This window comes from Phoenix dactylifera, chromosome 1, assembly GCF_051530095.1.
Source record: "Phoenix dactylifera cultivar Ajwa chromosome 1, Ajwa_hap1_PhDact_Kaust_v1.1, whole genome shotgun sequence".
NCBI lineage: Eukaryota > Viridiplantae > Streptophyta > Magnoliopsida > Arecales > Arecaceae > Phoenix > Phoenix dactylifera.
This window is the reverse complement of record NC_143190.1, coordinates 32321728-32342746: the sequence shown is the minus strand read 5'-3', so window position 1 is coordinate 32342746 and position 21019 is coordinate 32321728. Positions and strand designations below refer to the sequence as shown.

General features: G+C 40.1%; 1 protein-coding gene and 1 pseudogene across 2 annotated transcripts; one reads left to right on the top strand and one right to left on the bottom strand.

Annotated features, from left to right (window-relative positions):
* Nucleotides 1–1897: 1897 nt before the first annotated feature.
* LOC103697586 (ABC transporter B family member 25-like) lies at nt 1898–20765 on the top strand (annotated as a pseudogene). The gene is made up of 9 exons (XR_015987009.2): nt 1898–2623; nt 2707–2848; nt 3034–3165; nt 3266–3341; nt 3464–3529; nt 3665–3772; nt 19859–19966; nt 20049–20246; nt 20521–20765. The product of XR_015987009.2 is annotated as an ABC transporter B family member 25-like (transcript).
* Nucleotides 6587–12392, bottom strand: LOC148702514 (uncharacterized). Its single transcript, XM_089930541.1, has 10 exons — nt 11890–12392; nt 11631–11730; nt 10195–10275; nt 9994–10098; nt 8374–8459; nt 7584–7712; nt 7422–7479; nt 7274–7318; nt 6815–6895; nt 6587–6715 (listed from the first exon to the last, which is right to left on the bottom strand). The coding sequence occupies exons 1-10, from the start codon at nt 11964–11966 to the stop codon at nt 6605–6607; spliced, it is 873 nt and encodes a 290-aa protein (XP_089786667.1). The 5' UTR covers nt 11967–12392; the 3' UTR covers nt 6587–6604.
* Nucleotides 20766–21019: the final 254 nt, after the last annotated feature.

The window sequence follows — 21019 nt, the reverse complement described above, 5'->3', positions numbered from 1 at the left end:
CTTTTGGAATTTAGCATCTTTTTTTTTCCCTAGCAACGGCGGCTCACATGCGACGGATATGAATGCTGCCAACCAAATTAGAAAAGATAAGATAATGCAAGAAAAAAAAGGCACCGACATGTGGTTTACCTAGGCAAAGCCTCCAGAATGATGTGCCATAAAGGAAGCCATCTAATCGGCAGCGCTATTTGCCTTTCTATAGACTTATGAGGCCTGCGAGAGATCACACTCGTTTAAAAGCCTGTGGATGTCATAAAACAGTGGTCTAGAATCAGCGCTACGTCTCCAACCTTAGATCCACTCGATCACCATTGCTGAATCTCCTTCAAGGAGATACGGTCCGACCCTAGCACACGCCTCACGTAGGTGATACTCGCCCATGCAGCTTTGAGCTCGGTATAGGCTACGGATATGTCGAAGATTCACCGACCCCCAGCCACTACCAGCCTAGCATCATAGTCTTTGATGATGAATTCTGCGCCTCTTATGCATCCGCTCTCGCCAACACTTCCATCAAATTTTATTTTGAAAAAACCAGAGAGGTGGGAGCTCCTATGAAACCCTCAAGAAAACCGGGGTGGGGGTTGAGGCTCCAATAAAACTAACATGGTCTTGGGCACCGCAAAAGCAAAAAGGAGGGCTCCAAATTTTTTTTTTGGCTATCTTAAAGGATAATAATGTGGTGGTACGGATGATCTCCACTAAGAAAAGCTCAGTCCGCAACTTATTCACGAAAATCCGGGCATCCCTATCTAGCCAGATAGGCTAGGTAGGCGGCCTTGATTTCTGGTTCCTCCTGGCCAGGATTCAAACTTAATCGATTCCATTGTGTCAGTAAATAATAAAAATTGTTATGCTTGTATATAGCGTGGGTTAGTTGACACCGAGAAACAAACAGCCACATCCCACCACACTGCATGAAACCATGTTAAGAGCCCTATTTAATATCAGTGAAAATGGAATTACGTTCTAGCATCTCCTGTGCAGGCTCAATGCATGATAATTGAAAGATTTTTTCTGATTCTAAATCCAATGTGCAAAATAACTGGTTTCCGTGGGTGCATATAAATATGTCTTCCTCCCTTCCTGGTGGATCAAATGATCTCTCTTTCGCACACAGGCACAAAGTTATAGGCTTATATCAAGGTTTAACAAAATGTCATACCAGTCAGTGCCTCAGGAAGGGATCAAATGATCTCTCTTTCGCACACAGGCTCAAAGTTATGCGCTTATATCAAGGTTTAACAAAATGTCATACCAGTCAGTGCCTCAGGAAGGGATCAAATGATCTCTCTTTCGCACACAGGCACAAAGTTATAGGCTTATATCAAGGTTTAACAAAATGTCATACCAGTCAGTGCCTCATCTGTTTCCAAACAAACTTGATCTATGAAGATGGAGGGTTCAATAAAAACACAGTCACTTGCCACAAGTTATCCAACTTGGACCCCTTCATCACAAGGAAGCACATATGGAATCACCTTTTATATGGCCCTGCTTGCCAAATTTCAAAACTATTAAAACCATTAAATGCCATACAACATAAGGTTCTCTTTTGTTGGGAGTTCTTCTCTAAAATGTAATTATCTTTATTACATGATTAACAACTTGAAATTTGTTGCAAGGCTCTGTTCCATGTAGTGCACATTATATAAATTATAAACAATTTGCAATTTTTTGGTAGATGAGGCCATGAGCAATTTCCAGCTCTGACATGGAATAGCCCTTCCCGATTGAACTCGCCCAACCCTAACAAAGAGGGGGTCTGTTTGCGAGCCTTTGGCACAACCGTATCAGCTAGCTAATCGGCATCTTGTACTATTGTTTTCTTCCAGCCGTGTGGGCACCATATTAGAAAAACTTTCACACAAAGGGAACATTGAGAGTTGAGACTCTATGTGGCCCCCATCACATTAGAAAGCCTTTACATAATAGAAGATTTGGGAATCTAATAACAATGAAAAAATGAAAAAAGAAAAGAATCCATGCAAGAAACCTCAAAGGCCACCCCAATGTGCTGGATTTTGAGACTTTCGCACCATATATGGTAGATAGGTGTTTATATGTATGCCATATGTGCCATTGAAAACTAAAAATTCACCCTGGAGCATATTTTTATACCTAAATTTATATATTTTTCTCATCATCATTTTCTGAATTTTTTTTAATATTATTTTTTTAATATTCAAATTTTTGTTATTTTCAAGTTTTCTAATTGCTATTTTTATTTTTTTTTGTTAGATTTTTCGAACATTATCTCTTTTTTTTGCTTTCAATACACCATTTATAATTTTTGAATTTTTCCTAACATGTTCCAGTTATGATGATTGAATCTTATAAGGTGCTAAGTGAGTTATAGACATTGAAACACACTGGGGATGAAGCAGATCTTAAAATCGAAACTTATTTATTCTGATTCCATTAAGTTGATCTGTAGGCTGTATTCCTTTACACACTTCAGCAGGTCATATGACAGATGAAGTCACAATCTGAGAGTGAATTTCCAATTCAGGAATCTTTTGGAGCCATACGCACAGTCAGGTCCTTTGCTCAGGAGGATTATGAAATTTCACGATACCCTGAGAAAGTAGATGGAACATTGAAGCTAGGACTCAAACAGGCTGTGAGTTCCTTTTCTGGTTTGCAATTGTTTATGCATTTGAGATAATTAGTTGATTGCTGAACTGTTAATGACCTTTGCTCCAGAAAGTTGTTGGTCTTTTTGCTGGACTCAATGCAGCATCAACATTGTCAGTTGTCGCTGTAGTGATGTATGGAGCTAATCTGACCATCACTGGGTCTATGACTACTGGTGCTCTTACATCATTCATTCTTTACAGCCTTACAGGTTATTCTTGAAGGCTTTAAATATACTTCAAGTTATTTAGCTTTAAACAAGATTCGAAAATGGTTTAGTTATCTTCTGATAATGCAGATATATACATCTGAACCATAAAGATTTTTTTGGCAAAGATGCTAAACATTTGATGCAAGATGGAGATGATTCTTTTATTTTTTCTTGTCCCACTGTAGTTGGTTCGTCAGTGTCTTCTCTATCAGGATTATATACAACAATGATGAAAGCTGCTGGTGCAAGCCGAAGAGTTTTCAGCTTCTTGATCGTGTCTCCTCCATGCCAAAATCAGGAGATACATGCCCCTTTGGGTTGGTTATCCATATAAACCAGTGCACGCTGACACTAACAATATTTAAGCTACTTTGATAGCTATTGATGTTTTCAATTGACAATGTGGATTGATGGTAGCGACCAAGATGGAGATGCTGAGCTGGATGATGTCTGGTTTGCTTATCCTTCTCGCCCCACTCATATGGTGCTTAAGGTATATATCTTATGTGTTGTTTTTAAAACACAATCCAAATAGAAGTTCTATTAACTTTCATTTCTCAATTGATCCTGATTTCTCATGCAATTCATTTTGATGAATTACTTTCTCAATTTTAGGGAATTACATTGAAGTTGAGGCCTGGCTCAAAGGTTGTCCTTGTTGGGCCAAGTGGTGGTGGAAAAGTAATTTCATTTACAAACCAGCAGCATTTGTCCCTCTACTAATTGGATCCTGCCAAAGGAGTTAGCTTTTGCAAATTTTTTTAAACTTGATCTGCAGGATATTCACTACTTATTCTTGTTGCATGGAACTTGCAGACTACTATAGCAAATTTAATTGAACGGTTCTATGACCCTGTAAAGGGAAAGATCTTACTAAACGGAGTTCCATTGGTAGAAGTATCACACGAGCATCTACACAGACAGGTACTCGACATGATATTTGTTGTATTGTCACCAAACTTCCTAAACATCTTAAGATTCATTTGCATAGATACACAAGAAGATCATCCCACCTTTCACACATCAAGTTTCTGACTCGGAGATGCACATATGCAGTTCTAAATAATGTAATGCATCAATATAGATGGTTAGTGATCTGTGATAATAACCTAAGAGTCTATCAGACACAAGAATTATGATCATGACATTTGGAAGTTTGTATATGGGCATATACATGAAAATGTGCTAAGAAGACAAACAAACAATCAAACAAAAAAGCTATACCACAACCACAATGAAAATCTGATATCAATATTTTTATTGCTCCTCCAGTATATACTCTCAGTCACCCACAATAAAGAGAGCTAGTATATATTTTGATGCTGCTAGAGCTATAAATGAATCATAATTTTTGTCAGTTCTTCAAGCAGAGATGGTAGGATTTTACAATTTTATGAAGAGAACCACTGACATGCTAGTGGATTGCTTTGTTCAGGATGTGGAGATTGCTCACATGTCCACCTAACTGTTGCAGTAGTTTGTAGCTGTTAGTGTCAATCAGAATAAGTTCAGGCAAAGAAAAAAAAACATATAAAAAATGCTGATGTATCCTTTTGTCGAGCCAGTAGATAGCACAACTGCAGGAAAAAGAGGAGAAGGAGGAAGAATTGGAGAGGGAGAAGGAAGAAGAGGTTATAGAGACGCAGGAAGAAGAGAAGGGGAGGAGGAGGAGGAAGAAGAAGAAGAAATGAGTTGTTAGCCTTACAGAATGCGCTGCACATCTATCATTCTATAGTAATGTCAGCAAGGAGGCTAGGGTTTTTTCATTCAATCATCAATTTCCTCATAAATGAGAGGGGTGGTCTCACTACAAAAGAAGGAATAACTCCCGACGCTTTATTTTGTCTCTACCGACGCTTATAAGCGTCGGCGAATTCCCAGCCCACGCGACCCAAAGCGTGGGTCAGACGTCGGACAGGTGGGCGTGGGTCCGATTTTTGCCGACGCTAAGAGAAAGCGTCGGCAAAAACAGCGTTTTCGCCGACGCTTTAAAGCGTCGGCAAAAACAGCGTTTTCGCCGACGCTTTAAAGCGTCGGAAAAAAAAGGCTTTTCCGACGCTTTAAAGCGTCGATAAAGCCCGATGCAGTTTTGCGTTTTCGCCGACGCTTTAAAGCGTCGGCAAAAACGGCATTTCCGACGCTTTAAAGCGTCGATAAAGCCCAATCCAGTTTTGCGTTTTCGCCGACGCTTTAAAGCGTCGGCAAAAACGGCTTTCCCGACTAGCATCAATAATTCCCAACTTCCGACTAGCCCAATCCAGTTTTATTCCCAACTTGCATCAATAATTCACTAAATATTATCCAATAGCACGTTGCCATGAACACAGATACCTAAGCATCATCAAATTCGAGTAGATAATATGACCACCGTCAGGAATGCAAATGCTCCAACAAAAGGGATTTATCATAGTTTTATGGTTGGGATTAAAAAATAGCAACTAATAAGACTAATACAAGGATGAGTATCCTTTGCAAGCATAGGTTCCACTGGGAATAAAAGCAAGATAAGTGAAACAAATATACAAAGCCTAACATGGAAATAGAAAGGCACAAGAACGACATCGTTTATCATTTCAAAGGCCGGCAACTTTGACCTACGGCACAGTCCCACATCCAGGCTTCTCTGTAATGCCATAGTAGTCAAGATGTCCCCGTTTTCAATCCTCATCCTCATCTTCCTCCTCCTGCAGTAACACTCACATCAGAAATGACAATTCCCAAAATTTAACGTACAAAAGATGCTCATGATTTCCAAAAAATAAAATAAAATGACAGCAGGCTTGTCATACACCGCTATTGATTCTTCATGCAGACAGAAGAAATGCAGAAACATCTGCACCTTTTCTTTCCTCTTACAAATCATAAAGAGCGATGCACATTTTTATTCAAGAGAAAAACAAAACAGCTGCTTTGGTTAAGAAACGACAATCAAAGCACCAAATCTTACATAGACTGATGCCTCGTGCTAGGTTGCACAACCTGGCATTCAAGCATAACATGCAATGGATTCAAACTAACATTCATGGAAAGACCACAAGGTGAAGATGATGATGACAGTTCACTAGCCGGTTGTAGAGCCTAGAAACGGTAAAGTGCAGATGAAAACCAGACAAATCAACCAAAACATGGTCACAGAAATAAAATGCAGCATTTGCAAATAGAGCTACCTGAAGCAACAAGTCCTCTAGAACAAATAGAAAAGAGAGAAGCTACAACTACCTGACCCCACAAAACATACATGCTGGCAAAGAAACCCCCACAAATCGCACGTCCACAAATTGTACTACTCTCCAGCCACAAAACTTTAAAAAATTTAATTTCTTCCAGTTATCAAAAAGATAGTCTAAAGGCAATGTTGAAATTTCCTACTACTTAGATCTGCGAGGACAAGTTGAAAAGCATCTGACTAAATAATGCACAAGTACATTAATAACAAGCTTTCTTCTTTTTAAAAGCACAGCGCATCTCCTTCCAAGTGGTCCAGGAGATCTCCTAAGCTGATTTAGGGTGCTAAGGAAAAAAATCACAGACATGGAAGGCTCAAACAAGTAAAGTTCAACATAAATCAATCTGATAAACTATTCAGCCCACAACAAAACAAACAGCCCTGAAAATGAGCCATCTGAAGAGACAGGGAGGAAGGCCCTTCCTCTTTCCTAATAGGAGTAGGGTCTATTTCCTTATGCCTTGAAAAGAATGTGAAATGAATAAAAAGGTTTCTACAACTTATTGTCACATAATGCAGCATAATCTTATTCACTGGAAGAGCTCTAAGAAGCTTACCTCTCCACTTTCCTCTTCATCCTCATTATTGACTTCAGACTTTGACCTATCAGATTCCTCATCACCGTCATCAGTCGCACTTTCCTGAATAAAAAGTATAGCAAAATAAACCAGGGACCATTGTAAAGTAATGTTCCACATGCTACCATTCAAACATGCAAGAAGACTAGCTTTGTTTAGTACTTGTTTCTTGTTGTAGGCAGACATTTGCTTTTCGTATTCACTCTTCCTTTTTGCAGCTTTGGCTTCATATGGAGCTTTCTCCTGACAATTAAGAAAAACAAATTATTTGCAATACGATGTGCAATATGAGAGGAGCCACCATCATTCAGAAGTTTCCGATAACAAAGATAGGAAAAGATTCTACTATAAAAAGCCCAACATTCACCGCCATACTATCTATAGTTTTACATTTAAATTCAACTAAAATAAGGTCAAGCCTGTATGCATTAAAATAGTTATATACATCTTAACGACCATCAAGACAAGACCACTTCAGTCACAGGCAATCTTAGCACAGATAAAGCAAACAAAAAGACATACAGAGTTCCGAAATACTGAGCCAGAATCCCAGATCTGTCATCATTATTATGCGATTTATTGAAAAGATTTCTATTTCTTTAACTGAAAAATAATACGTACAGCATCAGACAATGATTTCCACTTCTCTCCTCCAGCTTTACCAACCTTCAGTAACAACATCAAATGTCACTTAAATCCATGAATCGAAGTATAACTGATGATTCGATAATGATTAAGTATAGTAGATTCTGTCTGTGTATCTCCTTACAACTGAGACAGCCTTCACATTGGGATGTTCCTGCTTGTATTGTTTCCTGAACTCTTCACTGCAACATTAAAGTTGCAAGAAGTTAATGATATCTGGAAACAAAATGTAGAACTACAAAGTAGAAGCCTCTACGTGAAACAAGAGAATTGCAAGGGCACTTACAGGAAAACAAAGAAAGCACTAGGAGGCCTCTTTGGTTTGTTAGGATCTTTTTCGGCCTTTTTTTCCTTCTTGGCCTGTCTTTTGCTACTCTTATCTGCCTTAATAGCAGCCTTGCGTTTCCCAACCTTCCTGAAATAGAGAAACATACAAAACCATAAACTATATTAGTCCTATTCACTTCCTAGCAGCCTTGCATTTCCCAACCATTATGAAAAACAAAAAAAAGAAGCATACACAGCAACCATCACAAATGCAAAGATGGTGTTTGTGTACCATCTCCAGCAATTATTACACATTATGTCAAAAGTTATGCAACCTCATGAAATACTTAATTTTATCAATGTAGATTCCCAATATCGTAGTATCTTCCAAAAGCACAAAAACGCATCCCTACTTCAAATATATTTCTAGAACATAGCCTGTTGAAAACCTCTCTTCTGCAAAGGGATCTTGGCTACAGTAAAATCCTTAATATTGAACGTGCAGAAGAAGGACCCTCTGTCATAACATATATTTGTTTCACTCATAGGAAATACTCATATAATTACAAAATGACCACTTGTGTGCCCCAGCCTTGCTGCAAATGTGCCTAGAACCTCATGTGTGCATCTGCACTTAAACTCAGTGTTTCCATGCTCCATAGGCTCAATCAGTTTACTCAGTAAATAAGATGGATCATAAGCCATCATCACAAACAGAAAGTATTGTAAGCTACAACAGCAGATAGGATGAAGTTAGCAATTTCATCGCAAAGGTTGACTGGATGCAGCATTAAAAAAGCTCAAGTAACCTGTCATCAGCTAGCTTCAGTAATTCCCTAGTTTCCTTCTTTGTTGCCCCTTTTCCCTTTCCTCCCTTCATTTTCAGGTGGAGTTCCTGTTACAACGAGGTTCAACAAAACAATGAAACCTTGCAACCACAAGAAGTTGCTAGTTAGAAATGGAAATTGCAGCAGCTGTAGACTAATAATAAGAAGAAACAGTAACTGTCTAAGAGCAATATAAGCTATGGCAAGATCCAGGGGATGCACCATATAACTTGATGCATGTATTAACCATTCAATAAGCTATCTAACCAACGCGACAGGGAAAAAATGTATTGGACTGAAAAAAAAAAGTTTGCTGAGATGATAAAGGATATGAAATAGAAGGGCATGACATTTGAAGTAAACTCATCAAAGCAAAGAACTTCCAGATACTAAATCAGAGAGAATCTTAGTAAATGCACTCAGATAAACCTTAAGGGGTCCCTTATTACTGAACTAAAAGTCTTGTGAGAAAAATAAATGACACAAGGTTCAAAAGGCCCTTCAGAGGTCAAATGAAAGAAAAGCTCAAATGCAACAAGATACAAAAAAATAAAAGTAATCCAGCAAATATAAGTGACCACGTGTTTTCCTGGCATCTCCACAGCTGTAGAACGATCCAGGAACAAGTTGATAAGAAAAGGCCATTCCTCGCAGAATCACTGCTAACAGAAGTGAGAGTGCCTGCATAGAAGATGTAAAATAAAGCAAAAGTCTTCTAATAAACTATACTTATTCTCTGCAGTGCTCTTATTAAAGCAAAACTTGAGAGTCTTAGCAATTCAACATGTTTCATGTTTCTAACAATGCGTGCTCGAGGACATCTGTTAAAGAAGCATATTCTATTACCCGAATGAACAATATATTGATCATAGAACAAATAATATTTAAAAGAAGCAGCATATTCATTGTTTATATCTCTAAATGAAATAGTCAATATACAATTTAATCACACTACAACTTGGATTTTACTAAGGAAAAGTTTATACATTTATAATTTATTGTTTGACAGTTGTTTTAGAGGCATGAACAATAATATTGATCATAGAACAAATAATATTTACAAGAAGCATCATTTTCATTGTTTATATCTCTAAATGAAATGGCTTAGTCAATCTACAATTTAATCACACTACAACTGTGATTTACTGAGGAAATTTTTTTTATAATTTATTGTTTGACAGTTGTTTTAGAACAAGGTTCGCTGTACCGATCGGCATGCATAAACAATTTATTTGTCTTTTTTTGGTAGCTTGCATAGTCTTCACCTCTTTTCTATTTTCTATTTCCTTCATGTGCACTATTACCAACCATGTGGGAATGATTGTCTTCATGCTTGCGCAATTGCATTAATCAGATGCTGCTTTGTATTCCTTCTGCATTTGTCTGCTGAGCTTTCAATTTGCACTCCTAAAAGCTTTACTGAAGTTTATAGCACGTTGATAATTATTATATCTTAAATAAAGCAAGAAAAAACCAATAGCTGCTTAATACTTTGGAGCATTGTGTGTCAATTTGATGAGCAGCCATTTATGCTTATTGTCAGTTCAGCAAGACATAATGGCTATTCTATACTTTAAAATAAGGACAAGCGTATTTGGATACCTGAACCACCAATACAGTTACGGCCACCCACTTACATATACCTATATTGGCTTCAACAAAGGCTCGAAGCCTTTTTAATTCTCCAGTAGCATCATGTGGAAGATCCTGCGAGGCATGACATAAGCAGCATAAATGTTTACCAATGCAAGTAGACATGGTCCTCTAGAGAAGTCATACAAATTTTGACTGCTTTCAACTTACCTCTTCCCAGTGTTTGTTGAATACAAGATCGCCCACCAAAGCAGCTTCCAGTAAAATTAAAATCGTGGTCAAAACTGCATACTGTGATCGACCCAGTTAAGTAAACCATGAAAGCTCAAACTGAGTGTCGGAAAAAAAGAAAGAAAAGAAACAGAAAATAACATACATTGAAATCTGTAGAACAAATAAAAAGAAAGGTGTTAAAATGTTTAAAATGATCCAGAAGGACAAACTAATGAAGATAACTGCTCTACAAAACAATGATGAGAGGAAAGACTTATAGTGTAATGATCAACATGTAGCTTTTCATACACGTCAACTGTCAGAAGCATGGTCAGCAAGATAATTTTAACCAGGTGTGCTGCAATTTATCAGAAAAGCGATGAACTTGGATGATAGATTGTTAATGCTTAGAATTTCATTAGGATGATTGAAATATATAGCGCCAAGTGATATCATGCTGGTGCCCTCAAATATTTGCGCTTGGACTAAAGGAGGAGGATTTATTTATATTAGCAACTGAAACATTTTAATATGGTAATAATTAGGGTGCAACTTCTTTTCATTTTTTTCGTTCACCATCACCTTCACCAATAATTAAAAGCTTGTCAAGGCATTGCAAGGATCTGCATTTATGATCTAATTTTGTGAGTATGCAGTTTCTCTTTAAAAATTCTGTAGTCAAACTTGCCTTGCATTTTTTCTTTTGTTGCTTTTTTTTTCTTAACTTCAGCAGATTTTCAAAGGCTTATATTGATGTTTTTTGCTCTTTTTTATATTTAAGTAATTCAGAATACCTTCTCTGTTTTTTTGTTCGGCACCAAGCCACTTTAGACAAAATTAAAGAATGTATTTAAACAATTAAATCTATATGCTAGTTCAGACATGTCCTTCAGTAAACAGTTTACATGTTACTATAATTTTGTTACAGAACAATCGTGAATATAAGTGAAAAAAATGTAGATAGCATGAATTGGAGATTCACGAGAGGATAGATGATCAAAGATGTACCTAAACTAAACTAAAAGAACAAAGTAGATGATGAAAAGATGGCATAAAAATGTCAGAGCATACTTGCAAGAACATTCTGCCGACACCAAATAAACCAAGAAAAGGAACAAAATAGTACATTCAGTATTTTTGTTTTTCTCCAAATAGGCCACTTGCTAAGAATTAGGCTACGAACATCACGTACTGGCATTTCAAGATCACCAAGATTTAGTAACAAAGAAACACATTGCTTATATAACAGAACATTTTCTTTAAGTCAAGCCCTAAGTAGCATCTGTCACCACTTACCAATCTCTAGTCGGCCACATGATGAAAAATTCCTCACAGAATTGTTCTGCACAGTGAATGATACTAAAATGTTTTGATGCAAAATAAGTGGAGAAGAAGAAGAAGAAGAGCGAGAGATAGATTCATAAGTAGGATACGAAACAGAGGCAACAGCCACTAATGGCCTCGGCAGCAACATGCCCTGTGAAAGCAATTAAACACACCAAGAACCCGATGCCCATCAACGAGCACACCAACCTGTACCAGTTATATCAAACCACTTCATCACAAGAATCAATCACAAAAAGTCTATCATATAACATTAAAAAAAGAAACAATTTGGAACCAAGATTTAAGTTCCGCTGGTTCCAATGAAGCACGAGATTTTGCAAAAAATGGGAACGGGAGGAAGAGTACCAGGGAACTGGCAGCTTGTCGAAATCGAAACTAAAGCCGCTGCCGCCGTGACCGTGTCGGTGCCAGTGATTCAGCATCCATACCGAATAGAGAATGAGCGAGACGCCGACGAAGGTCTGGAGGTAATTCAGAAACTTCAGGAAAAAGGCGAGGCAGCTCTGGCAGAAGCTCTGGGAGAGGAGGGACGAGAAGAAGATCCTCGAGAGCGGAGGTGAAGCTCGCTCGAGGCTTGAGGGCCGGTCGGTCGACGCCGGAGAGGAGGGAGGAGGCTTGAGGGCGGAGGCAACGCTCGATCTATGAACCGGAGAGGAGGGAGGAGGCTTGAGGGAGAATCGGGAGGCGGAGAGGCGGAGAGGCGGAAAAGGATTCCAGGCTAGGGATCGATCGGGAGAGCTGTATTTGGGGAGGAAGCTACCGACGCTTCTTTGAAGCGTGAGGATATGTGGGGGTTGGGGTATTTTTTCCCGACGCTAGTGAATAGCGGCGCCAAAAAAAAGATCGGCTTTTTCCACATTTTCTGTAGTGTCTTTATATAGACCTTACACATTGACCCAATTACATAAATCCAATTGACTACTCTAATAACAAAACAATTGACCAAATTGACTTGACTAAGACAAATGCAATAAAAGAAAATGACTTAGACTCAAATGGACCCAATTTGAGTCTGACTCAATCCGAGGGTTTAGGATCATCTGGACGAAGGGCTCTGATGTCCCCATCAACTCCTCCCGAGTGAGAAAAGCTCAACCCCGTCGGGTACAGGTCTAGCCAGCTATCGTACTGTTCCAGAAGATCGGGGTCAAAGCGCTGTAACCGGGCTCTGAAAATCCACGTCATGTCAGACTTTGGTCGACCTTTCCACCGAATAAGGTAATGTTGGTAACCACCGTTCCTGGTTGATATAACCTGCTCATCCAATATATGTTCTATTTGTTCTCTGCATGCATGAAATTTGGGAGGTAGTGGCTCAACAGCAGGTAATAGATCAGGGTGTTCAACATGGGCAGGTATATCAATAAAGGGGTCAGAAGGCATGAATATTGTCTTTTTGTATGGGACTAAATCTTGAACATTAAATGTCGCACTAATCCCATAGTCATCAGGAAGATCCACAACATATGCATTCGAACTGATTTTCATTAAGACTTTGAACGATTCCGCACTACAAGCTTGCAATTTCTTAAACGTTTCCGAAGAAAGTCGTTCAAGCCTAATTCTTATCATGACGTAATCTCTTTCACTTATCTCTTTATAACAACTGTGTAAATCAGCAAGGAATTTATATTTTAAGTTACTAAAGTGACTACAATTGCCGATTTCTTAATGCAATGAATGTGGATGTGATGCAAATGATTGTGCAAACTCAAAGACTCTATACTAATGAGACATGAAAAACAGGTCTATGGGTTTCCTAGGTTTCTAATCATGCACCACTTCGAATGGATTCATGCCTATGGACTTATTAACTGAACTATTATATGCAAACTCATCTGTCGGTAATATTAAATCCCAGGTCCTAGCATATGCATTCGGGTTGAGCCTATGTTGTGGAAGGTTGGGCATAGATGCTCCGGAAACTAGATCAATTGCGTGTTGGATATCACGCATCGGAGGAAGTGCATCTAGAAGATCATCAGGGACTACAAAATGAAACTCCTCTAGAAAGGAAACTACTATAGGAGAATGTTCAAGGTTGGACTCCGCATTGGTATCTTTAGCCACAAGTGCCAACTCAGGTGACTGGCTCTCAATATCTTTCACTACCTCTTCCACAGTAGTAATGTGAAATGGCATGGTTGTACTTAGATCAATAGTCTCCCTTTGGAAATTGTCACGACCCCCGCCCCGTTCCGGCGGGCCGCCGCGACGGTCCTAGGGTGCGGGTAGGCATAAGGCCACCAGCCACCACGTAGAACCCTACTACCTATCAATCATCAGTAAATTCTAAAAAAAATTGGCATGATGCATGCACAAAATGATCATCTTTCCTATGGTGACCTGTTAGAATTATCTCAATACATACAACAACACTACCTGTCAGAGCAGCAATCACATAATCTGTCACATAATAAACCTGGACAATATATAGCAATACATTATCACAGGCACACAACTGATCTGCACACACACACACACACACACACACACACATATATATATATACCTGCTTCCCAATCCATCCATGGTCAACCCATATCCACAACAAGATCTATGACTGTAACTATATACTACATACAACAGAAGTTTTGTAATACACCAAAAGGTATAAACCTCTATTTACATTATACTATACTATGGAGCGGCACAGCTAGTAGGCAACCACTAATCCTGCTCCTCTTTATACAATACCTGCCCTGCAATCAAAAACATCAAACTGGGAAGTGAGTATATCAATACTCAATGAGTGGATAGAGAGTACTATGCATATGAGACAGAATATAATCATGGCTCGAGATGAAATCTCAAGATCAATAACAAGATGAACATGAACTCAACATAGAGAATATAGAGTAAATCATCAATATCACCACAATCACAATCAACTCATCTGGAGCACATATGGAATAATCAAGTAATCATATATGCTACTCATGAATATGCTCGACAGATCATAATACTGGAACATACAAATCGGGTGTCAATATGCTGAAACATTGATAAATAGCTATCGGAAGGTGGGTCTTATGCCCCAGGCGAACCACAACAACTTCCTACTGCCATGTGCATGCATAAAATATGACACCATACTAATATGTAAATTAGGGTGTCAATATGCTGAAACATCGATAAATAGCTATCGGGAGGTGGGTCTTACGCCCCAGACGAACCACAACAACTTCCTACTGCCATATGCATGCATAGAATATGACACCACACCAATATGTAAATCAGGATGTCAATATGCGAAGTCATCACTAGACAGCTGTCGGAAGGTGGGTCTTACGCCCCAGGCGAACCACAACAACTTCCTACTGTCACATGCATATGCAGGATAAGACACCACACTGATCATGTAAATGCTGGCCAGTATCCAGAACAGAAATCCACAGAAACATCTCACATCTATATACTAAACGGCACCTCGCGGGAATTCTACATCCGCGGAAAGCCATATTGCACCTCGCGGGGTCTTACTATGCCCGGCGGCAAGCAGAATATAAGTCGTAGGACCGACCGATCCTACGCCTAGGGCCGTGTCCCCCCTAGGAAGGGACTGGGCTCCGCCCACCCAGAAGGCTACTATGTGCACAAGGCCGATATCTAACCCCATCGACTATAGGTGTCCTGTAGATACTGCCAAGCTTTGCATAAATGCCATAATGCACCATTCCAATACTCTACTAAAAAGGAGCATAATCAAGACTACCACTCACTCGGCCATGACCCAATCACAACTAATATCAGGGTTGGGAGTGAGGAATCATGGGAGTACAATGCAACTCAATATATCATGAGAAAGGCTCTACAAGTCTTTGAAATAGAGAAAATGAAATCAATTTACAAAAGAAGTCATTTCACAATTCGGATCCAATTTAACTACTCATAAAGGAGTATAATCAAGACTACCACTCACAAGTCTTTGAAATAGAGAAAATGAAATCAATTTACAAAAGAAGTCATTTCACAATTTGGAACCAATTTAATTACTCATCTATCCCTCGTAATTTCTCTCAATATTTTCTCAAATGCATGTACAGATTAATCAAGCATGGAGAACAAAACATAGAGGAATCTACCACAACAATTAATCAATGAGCTCAGATGGAATCAAGTCACACTTGGCAACATTCATGAAAATGAATAAGGAATGTGCTCATGGTGCAAAGTACAAACTCCCACTTACCTGTCAATCTGGCACAGCCCTGATACACCTTCAAAACTTTATGGTAGGCAGTAGGGGGCTTCTTCTTCTTGCTCCCTAACTTCTTGCCTAGCTAAAACATATATTAATCATGCTCTTAGTTTTATATCAAGGGCCTCTTATCTATGTATCAATCATAACATAGAAGGCTTTAGTTGACTCAACTCCCCCCTTCCCTAAATCTTTTCTTTTCTTTTTTTTATTTTTCTTATTAATTACCTCACCATTTATGTGTATTAGGGACTCCCTTGCACGAGTACAACGTCTCTCTTAGCCTAATCTAGGCTTAATACCCTATTATGGCATGAAATTTCTTATTTCCCACCCGGATGAACAGTAACCCGGACCGACAAGGTTACTTCATCCCGATTTTGGTCCATTTTTCAAACTCCAAATTTTATGACATTTTTATCTAACATTATACACTCATGAGGGATTCCAAAGAGGTAAGATACATTGCCATCGAAGGCCGATTGACCTCCGAAACAATTCGCCAAAGTTGGAACTTCGACATGGTTTTTCTGCAGTGCCGGAAAAACTTGTCGAAATCCAATTCTTTCTCTTTTAACCATCTCTACAATCCTTATCCAATCCCTCTAGACTACATCCACCCTTTGTATAGCCTAATTTCATCAAAAGACTAGGTAGGAATGGGTATTTACCTTTTTCTCTTCGGAAAATCGAGGTCTTTGCGTAGAGGGGAAGGAGACCTACGCCTTTTCCTTCAGCTGGCAGCGCAACCGGAACTCCCCTCCACCTCGAATCCCCTTCCTCTTTCTTCTCTTTCTTCTTCTTCTTCTTCTTCTTCTTCTCTCTCTTTTTTTTTCTTCTTTCCTTCCACGCCTGAGACCTTCCTCTCCTCTCTGTTTCACGTCTGAGCCACCAAACCCTCTTAATTAAGTCACAGCACACACCAAAAATTTTCATTTTGCCCTTAACACTTCAACATATCTACTATTATGCCATTAACTTTTGATTCCTTCCAATTTTATCCTACCACTTCAACTCATCTACAACTATGCCATTATCTTTTGATTCCTTCCAATTTTATCCCTTATATCAATTTTAAAGGACTATTCTATCCATTTTTATAAAAAAAAATTGGAGGTTATTACAGAAATTATTTTGGACAAAGTCTAATTCTGTGGGTTCGTCTTCAAAGTCTGCTACATAGTCTTTTATATTTGGTTCATAGACTTCTTTGACATACTCGATCTCTTGGGTCCCAGCTTCTGGTTCAGTAATTAGGTAAGTCTTGGCAGGGCATTGGGACGCGATGTGGCCGGACTTTTGGCACCAGAAGCATTGGGTTTGGCTTCGAGAAGAAGGGTTGGAACCTAATATTCCTTTTTTCTTATCAGTTGAAGGGTTTGGGACAGGCATCGGGGAGGTCCTATTTGGTGCGTGGGTTAGGCCGGGTTGATTAGGAGGATTGAAAAGCGGTGTAGATTGTGGAAGATAATTTTGGTTAGGTCGGGCTGCAACAGGGGTTGACGGTTTAGAGGTCCTAGAATTTCGCATGAGCTCACGGATCTCTTGTTTGAATTCCTTGTGTACAGCCCGCATGGCATCGAGCTGTTCTATGAGAGACCTCAAAATGTCGAAATTAATGGTAGCTACAGAGGTTTTAGGTTGATTGAAATAGTACTTCCTCTCACAACGATTTGGCATGCAATGACGACACGAGGTGATGATGTAAAATATAGTATCACTAATGAAACCCTAATAGATATGATGTATGACTAAATTTGACGCAGGACAACCTATTAATGTAATCTATTATGATTTCAGAGATCAGTAAGTTTTCACAAGAATATCTTAAAGTTTAAATGTTGCTAATTTTTACTTCAGTTATTCAGAATTAAGGACTAAGATTATTCGATTTACGAAATTAGATTGCAATCAAGTAGTACAGTTGTTCTGATCCTAAAGTAATCTGATCGAAGAATGTTAAGAAACATCCAGTTGCTAGGGTGTACTAATTCAATATCTAGATTTTAAAAGGCGAATAGGGTAGGTTTGAAAGTAGGGGTTCTATGTTCTAAATTTTGACAGCAAAAGTAAGTTTCAAGAATATGGTTATCATGCAAGAGAACTAGAACATAATTAGATGAACAAACCCAAGAAAAGTGGAAACCTTATTACCTGTTGTGAAATAGATGACCAAAATGTATGCTCGTGGGCTGGGCGACGATCGGTGCGTGGTTGTAGCTGATGGACACTTTCAATTGGCTTCAACTTGGATCCAATCACAGCACCTTGGCAAGTCAGCTGGGCTTGTAAAATGGCGGGGAGTGGACTTGTTGGAGTTTGTGGGATGGGATTAGGCCTCTGTTGTGAAGGCCTGCTGGCTTGGGCCCGTGAGGTGGCAGTGGGGTGGTTCGAAACTTGGGTCCAAAAGGGGCCTGCCTGGGGGTCGATGGAGGGTGCTCGGGTGAGCTGCAGTGGCCGAAGAAGAAAAGGGATGAGGGGAAAGAGGGGCGGCGGAAGGTGACAAGGGTTCGGGATGGGGATGGCCGGCGACGGAGCAGACAAAGCAGCAGGCAGGTGGCGGCAGAGCTGCGGCGACGATGGAGGCGGAGCTCGAGGGAAGAAGTAGGATGGGTTGGGCGGCGCGGTGTAGGCGGACACGGAAGATAGAAGGGGATGGTGGCTTTGGCCGGCGGAGCAGAAGCGGCGAAGGGTGGCGGCGGCACGGGTGGAGCGGCGCTCAAGGGTTGCGGCGCGGCGTCCAGCCGGAGAAGACGAACAGTGGTAGGTCTCTCTTTTTTTTCCTTTTTTTCTTTTTTTTTCTTTTTTTCCTTTTTTTTCTTTTTTTTTTACGCATGTGCGGTCACGTGCGGGCTTTTTGGACCCGGGTTTCTGGTTATCGGGTTTGACCCGACCCGATACTCGTTACGGAGTTGTCACATGTAAATCACATGTCGGACCTTCTTTTTTTTTGTGGGATCCGGGTTGCCGGGTTTCGGGTTAACGGGTGTGAAGCTTACCCGTTAAGCAACTTCAACCTCCTGACGGTTCGGGAGGGCTCTCCGACGGCCGTGGCGGAGGGCGGTGATCTCGGCTGCGGTTCCGTGGTCCACGGCGACGAGTGGCTCCGGCAGGCGGCGGTGTCTGGTGGCGAGCCGACGGCAAGGTGGTCATGGCTCCGGCAGGCATCTTCCGGTGGTGAAGGCGGAAACGTGCACGGTGAAGAGGGGTCACAGCAGGTCGGTGGTGCCGGGATGGCACAAAGCGGTGGTGGGGTGCGGTGCAGCCGGCGGCGAACGGTGGAAGTGGTGGCCGCGGGCTTGGCGGCCAATGGGAAGGGCCCGATGAAAGGGGTTTTCCACTTTTTGTCTTTGATGAGAACCGAGAGGGAGAGAGGGACCTTCTTTTTTTTGTGTGTGTTCTTCTGGTGAGCACCGAGGGGAAGAGACAGAGATGATGTCTCGGGTGGGATTTTGGTGGGGTGAATGAACAGGGATGGTGGACCGTGGGAGGTTGAGGGAGAAGATGCTGGATCGTGGCTTTGGCAACAGGGGCAAAGCCGGGACTCTGATACCAAGCTGATGTAGCATAACTGCAGGAAAAAAAGGAGGAGGAAGAATAGGGGAGGAATAAGGAAGAAGAGGTTATAGAGACACAGAAAGAAGAGAAGGGAGGAGGAAGAAGAAGAAGAACAAGAAGGATGCTAGGGTTTTTTCATTCAATCATCAGTTCCCTCATAAATGAGAGGGGTGGTCTTTATATAGACCTTATACATTGACCCAATTACATAAACCTAATTGACTAGTCTAATAACAAAACAACTGACCAAATTTACTTGACTAAGACAAAAGCAAATAATGCAATAAAAGAAAATGACTCAGACTCAAATGGACCCAATCCGAGTCTGGCTCAATTCGGGGGCTCAGGATTATCTGGACGAAGGACTCTGATGTCCCCATCACTCTGTTTCAAGCTGTATGCTCACGCAAAAAAATAGATCTACCACTTGCATCATCTTTGCATTTTGTGGATTTTATTGCTATTAAAATATAAAATTGAGATAAAATTGAGAATCATAGTTCTTTTGCAGATTTTGATCGATAATTTTTTTTATTATTAATTTTAAAAATGCAGGTTAGCATTGTTAGCCAGGAACCTGTCCTTTTTAACTGCTCTGTTGAAGAAAATATTGCTTATGGATTTGATGGCAAAGCCAGCAGTACTGACATCGAAAATGCTGCTGTAAGTCTTAATATCGTTCCTTAGGCAATAATTCTTCTGAATGACATATGTTGCTAATTCCACTCTTAATCTGCTACCGCAGAAAATGGCTAATGCACACGAATTTGTATCTAAATTTCCTGAACAATATAAGACCCATGTTGGGGAGCGAGGCATGAGACTTTCTGGCGGCCAGAAACAGAGAATAGCTATTGCAAGAGCTTTGTTGATGAACACACGGGTCCTTCTCTTGGATGAAGCTACAAGTGCATTGGATGCTGAAAGTGAATATCTGGTTCAGGTATATTTATAAATTATTTTGGTTACTGTTTTTCTGAAAACAAGGGCTGCTGTATCCTGAATAATTAGAACATAATTTTGATTTACATTTCAATAAAGTATTACATCTCTTGTCACCTGGAATTTTCTGAGCTGTGGTTTGAGCATTTTTGTTGAACATGGTTCCTGGATATGCTAAAAAAGCTTAGGAAAAAACTACTGATTGATTTTTTTCTGAGGAGTTCTCCTGATATATTTATTTGTTTTTACTAATTGAGTACATCTACATGATACAGGATGCGATGGATTCTCTAATGAAGGGAAGGACTGTTCTTGTCATAGCACACAGGCTCTCAACTGTCAAGAGTGCAGACACTGTAGCTGTGATATCTGATGGTCAGATGGCTGAAAGTGGTACTCTCACGACGAACTTCTGAGTAAGAATGGCATCCATACTGCATTGGTGAAGAAGCAACTGCAAGGACCTAGATATGAATCTAGTGAAGCACCTGATGAGCGGTATTAAAGACTAACTTGGTTTGTCCATGCCTTACTAGACATCAAAACAACAAATATAATTTGTTAAGTAACATGCATTATTCAGTAACCATGTACATAAGTACTCTCCACTATGGCACGTATCAATGTAATAGTGCCACAGGTTTTGTTGCTGGAATCAGTCGTTCGGATTAGGGCGTTTCCGATCACGTGCTAGCGACGCGCCCACGTACTTGAGGGGACTTGTATTTTCACCAACACTACCCCCCGACTTCCGAGTTCGGGCTGCTTGCGAGC

What these genes read in the sequence shown, in the direction of transcription:
- LOC148702514 (XM_089930541.1), bottom strand. Translation starts at nt 11,966, where the DNA reads ATGCTGAATCACTGGCACCGACACGGTCACGGCGGCAGCGGCTTTAGT. An exon ending in AGTGCTTTCTTTGTTTTCCT is followed by an intron (nt 7,480 to 7,583) that starts GTAAGTGCCCTT and finishes TTAATGTTGCAG; the next exon opens with TGAAGAGTTCAGGAAACAAT. An exon ending in GGAAATCATTGTCTGATGCT is followed by an intron (nt 6,896 to 7,273) that starts GTACGTATTATT and finishes CTTAATTGTCAG; the next exon opens with GAGAAAGCTCCATATGAAGC.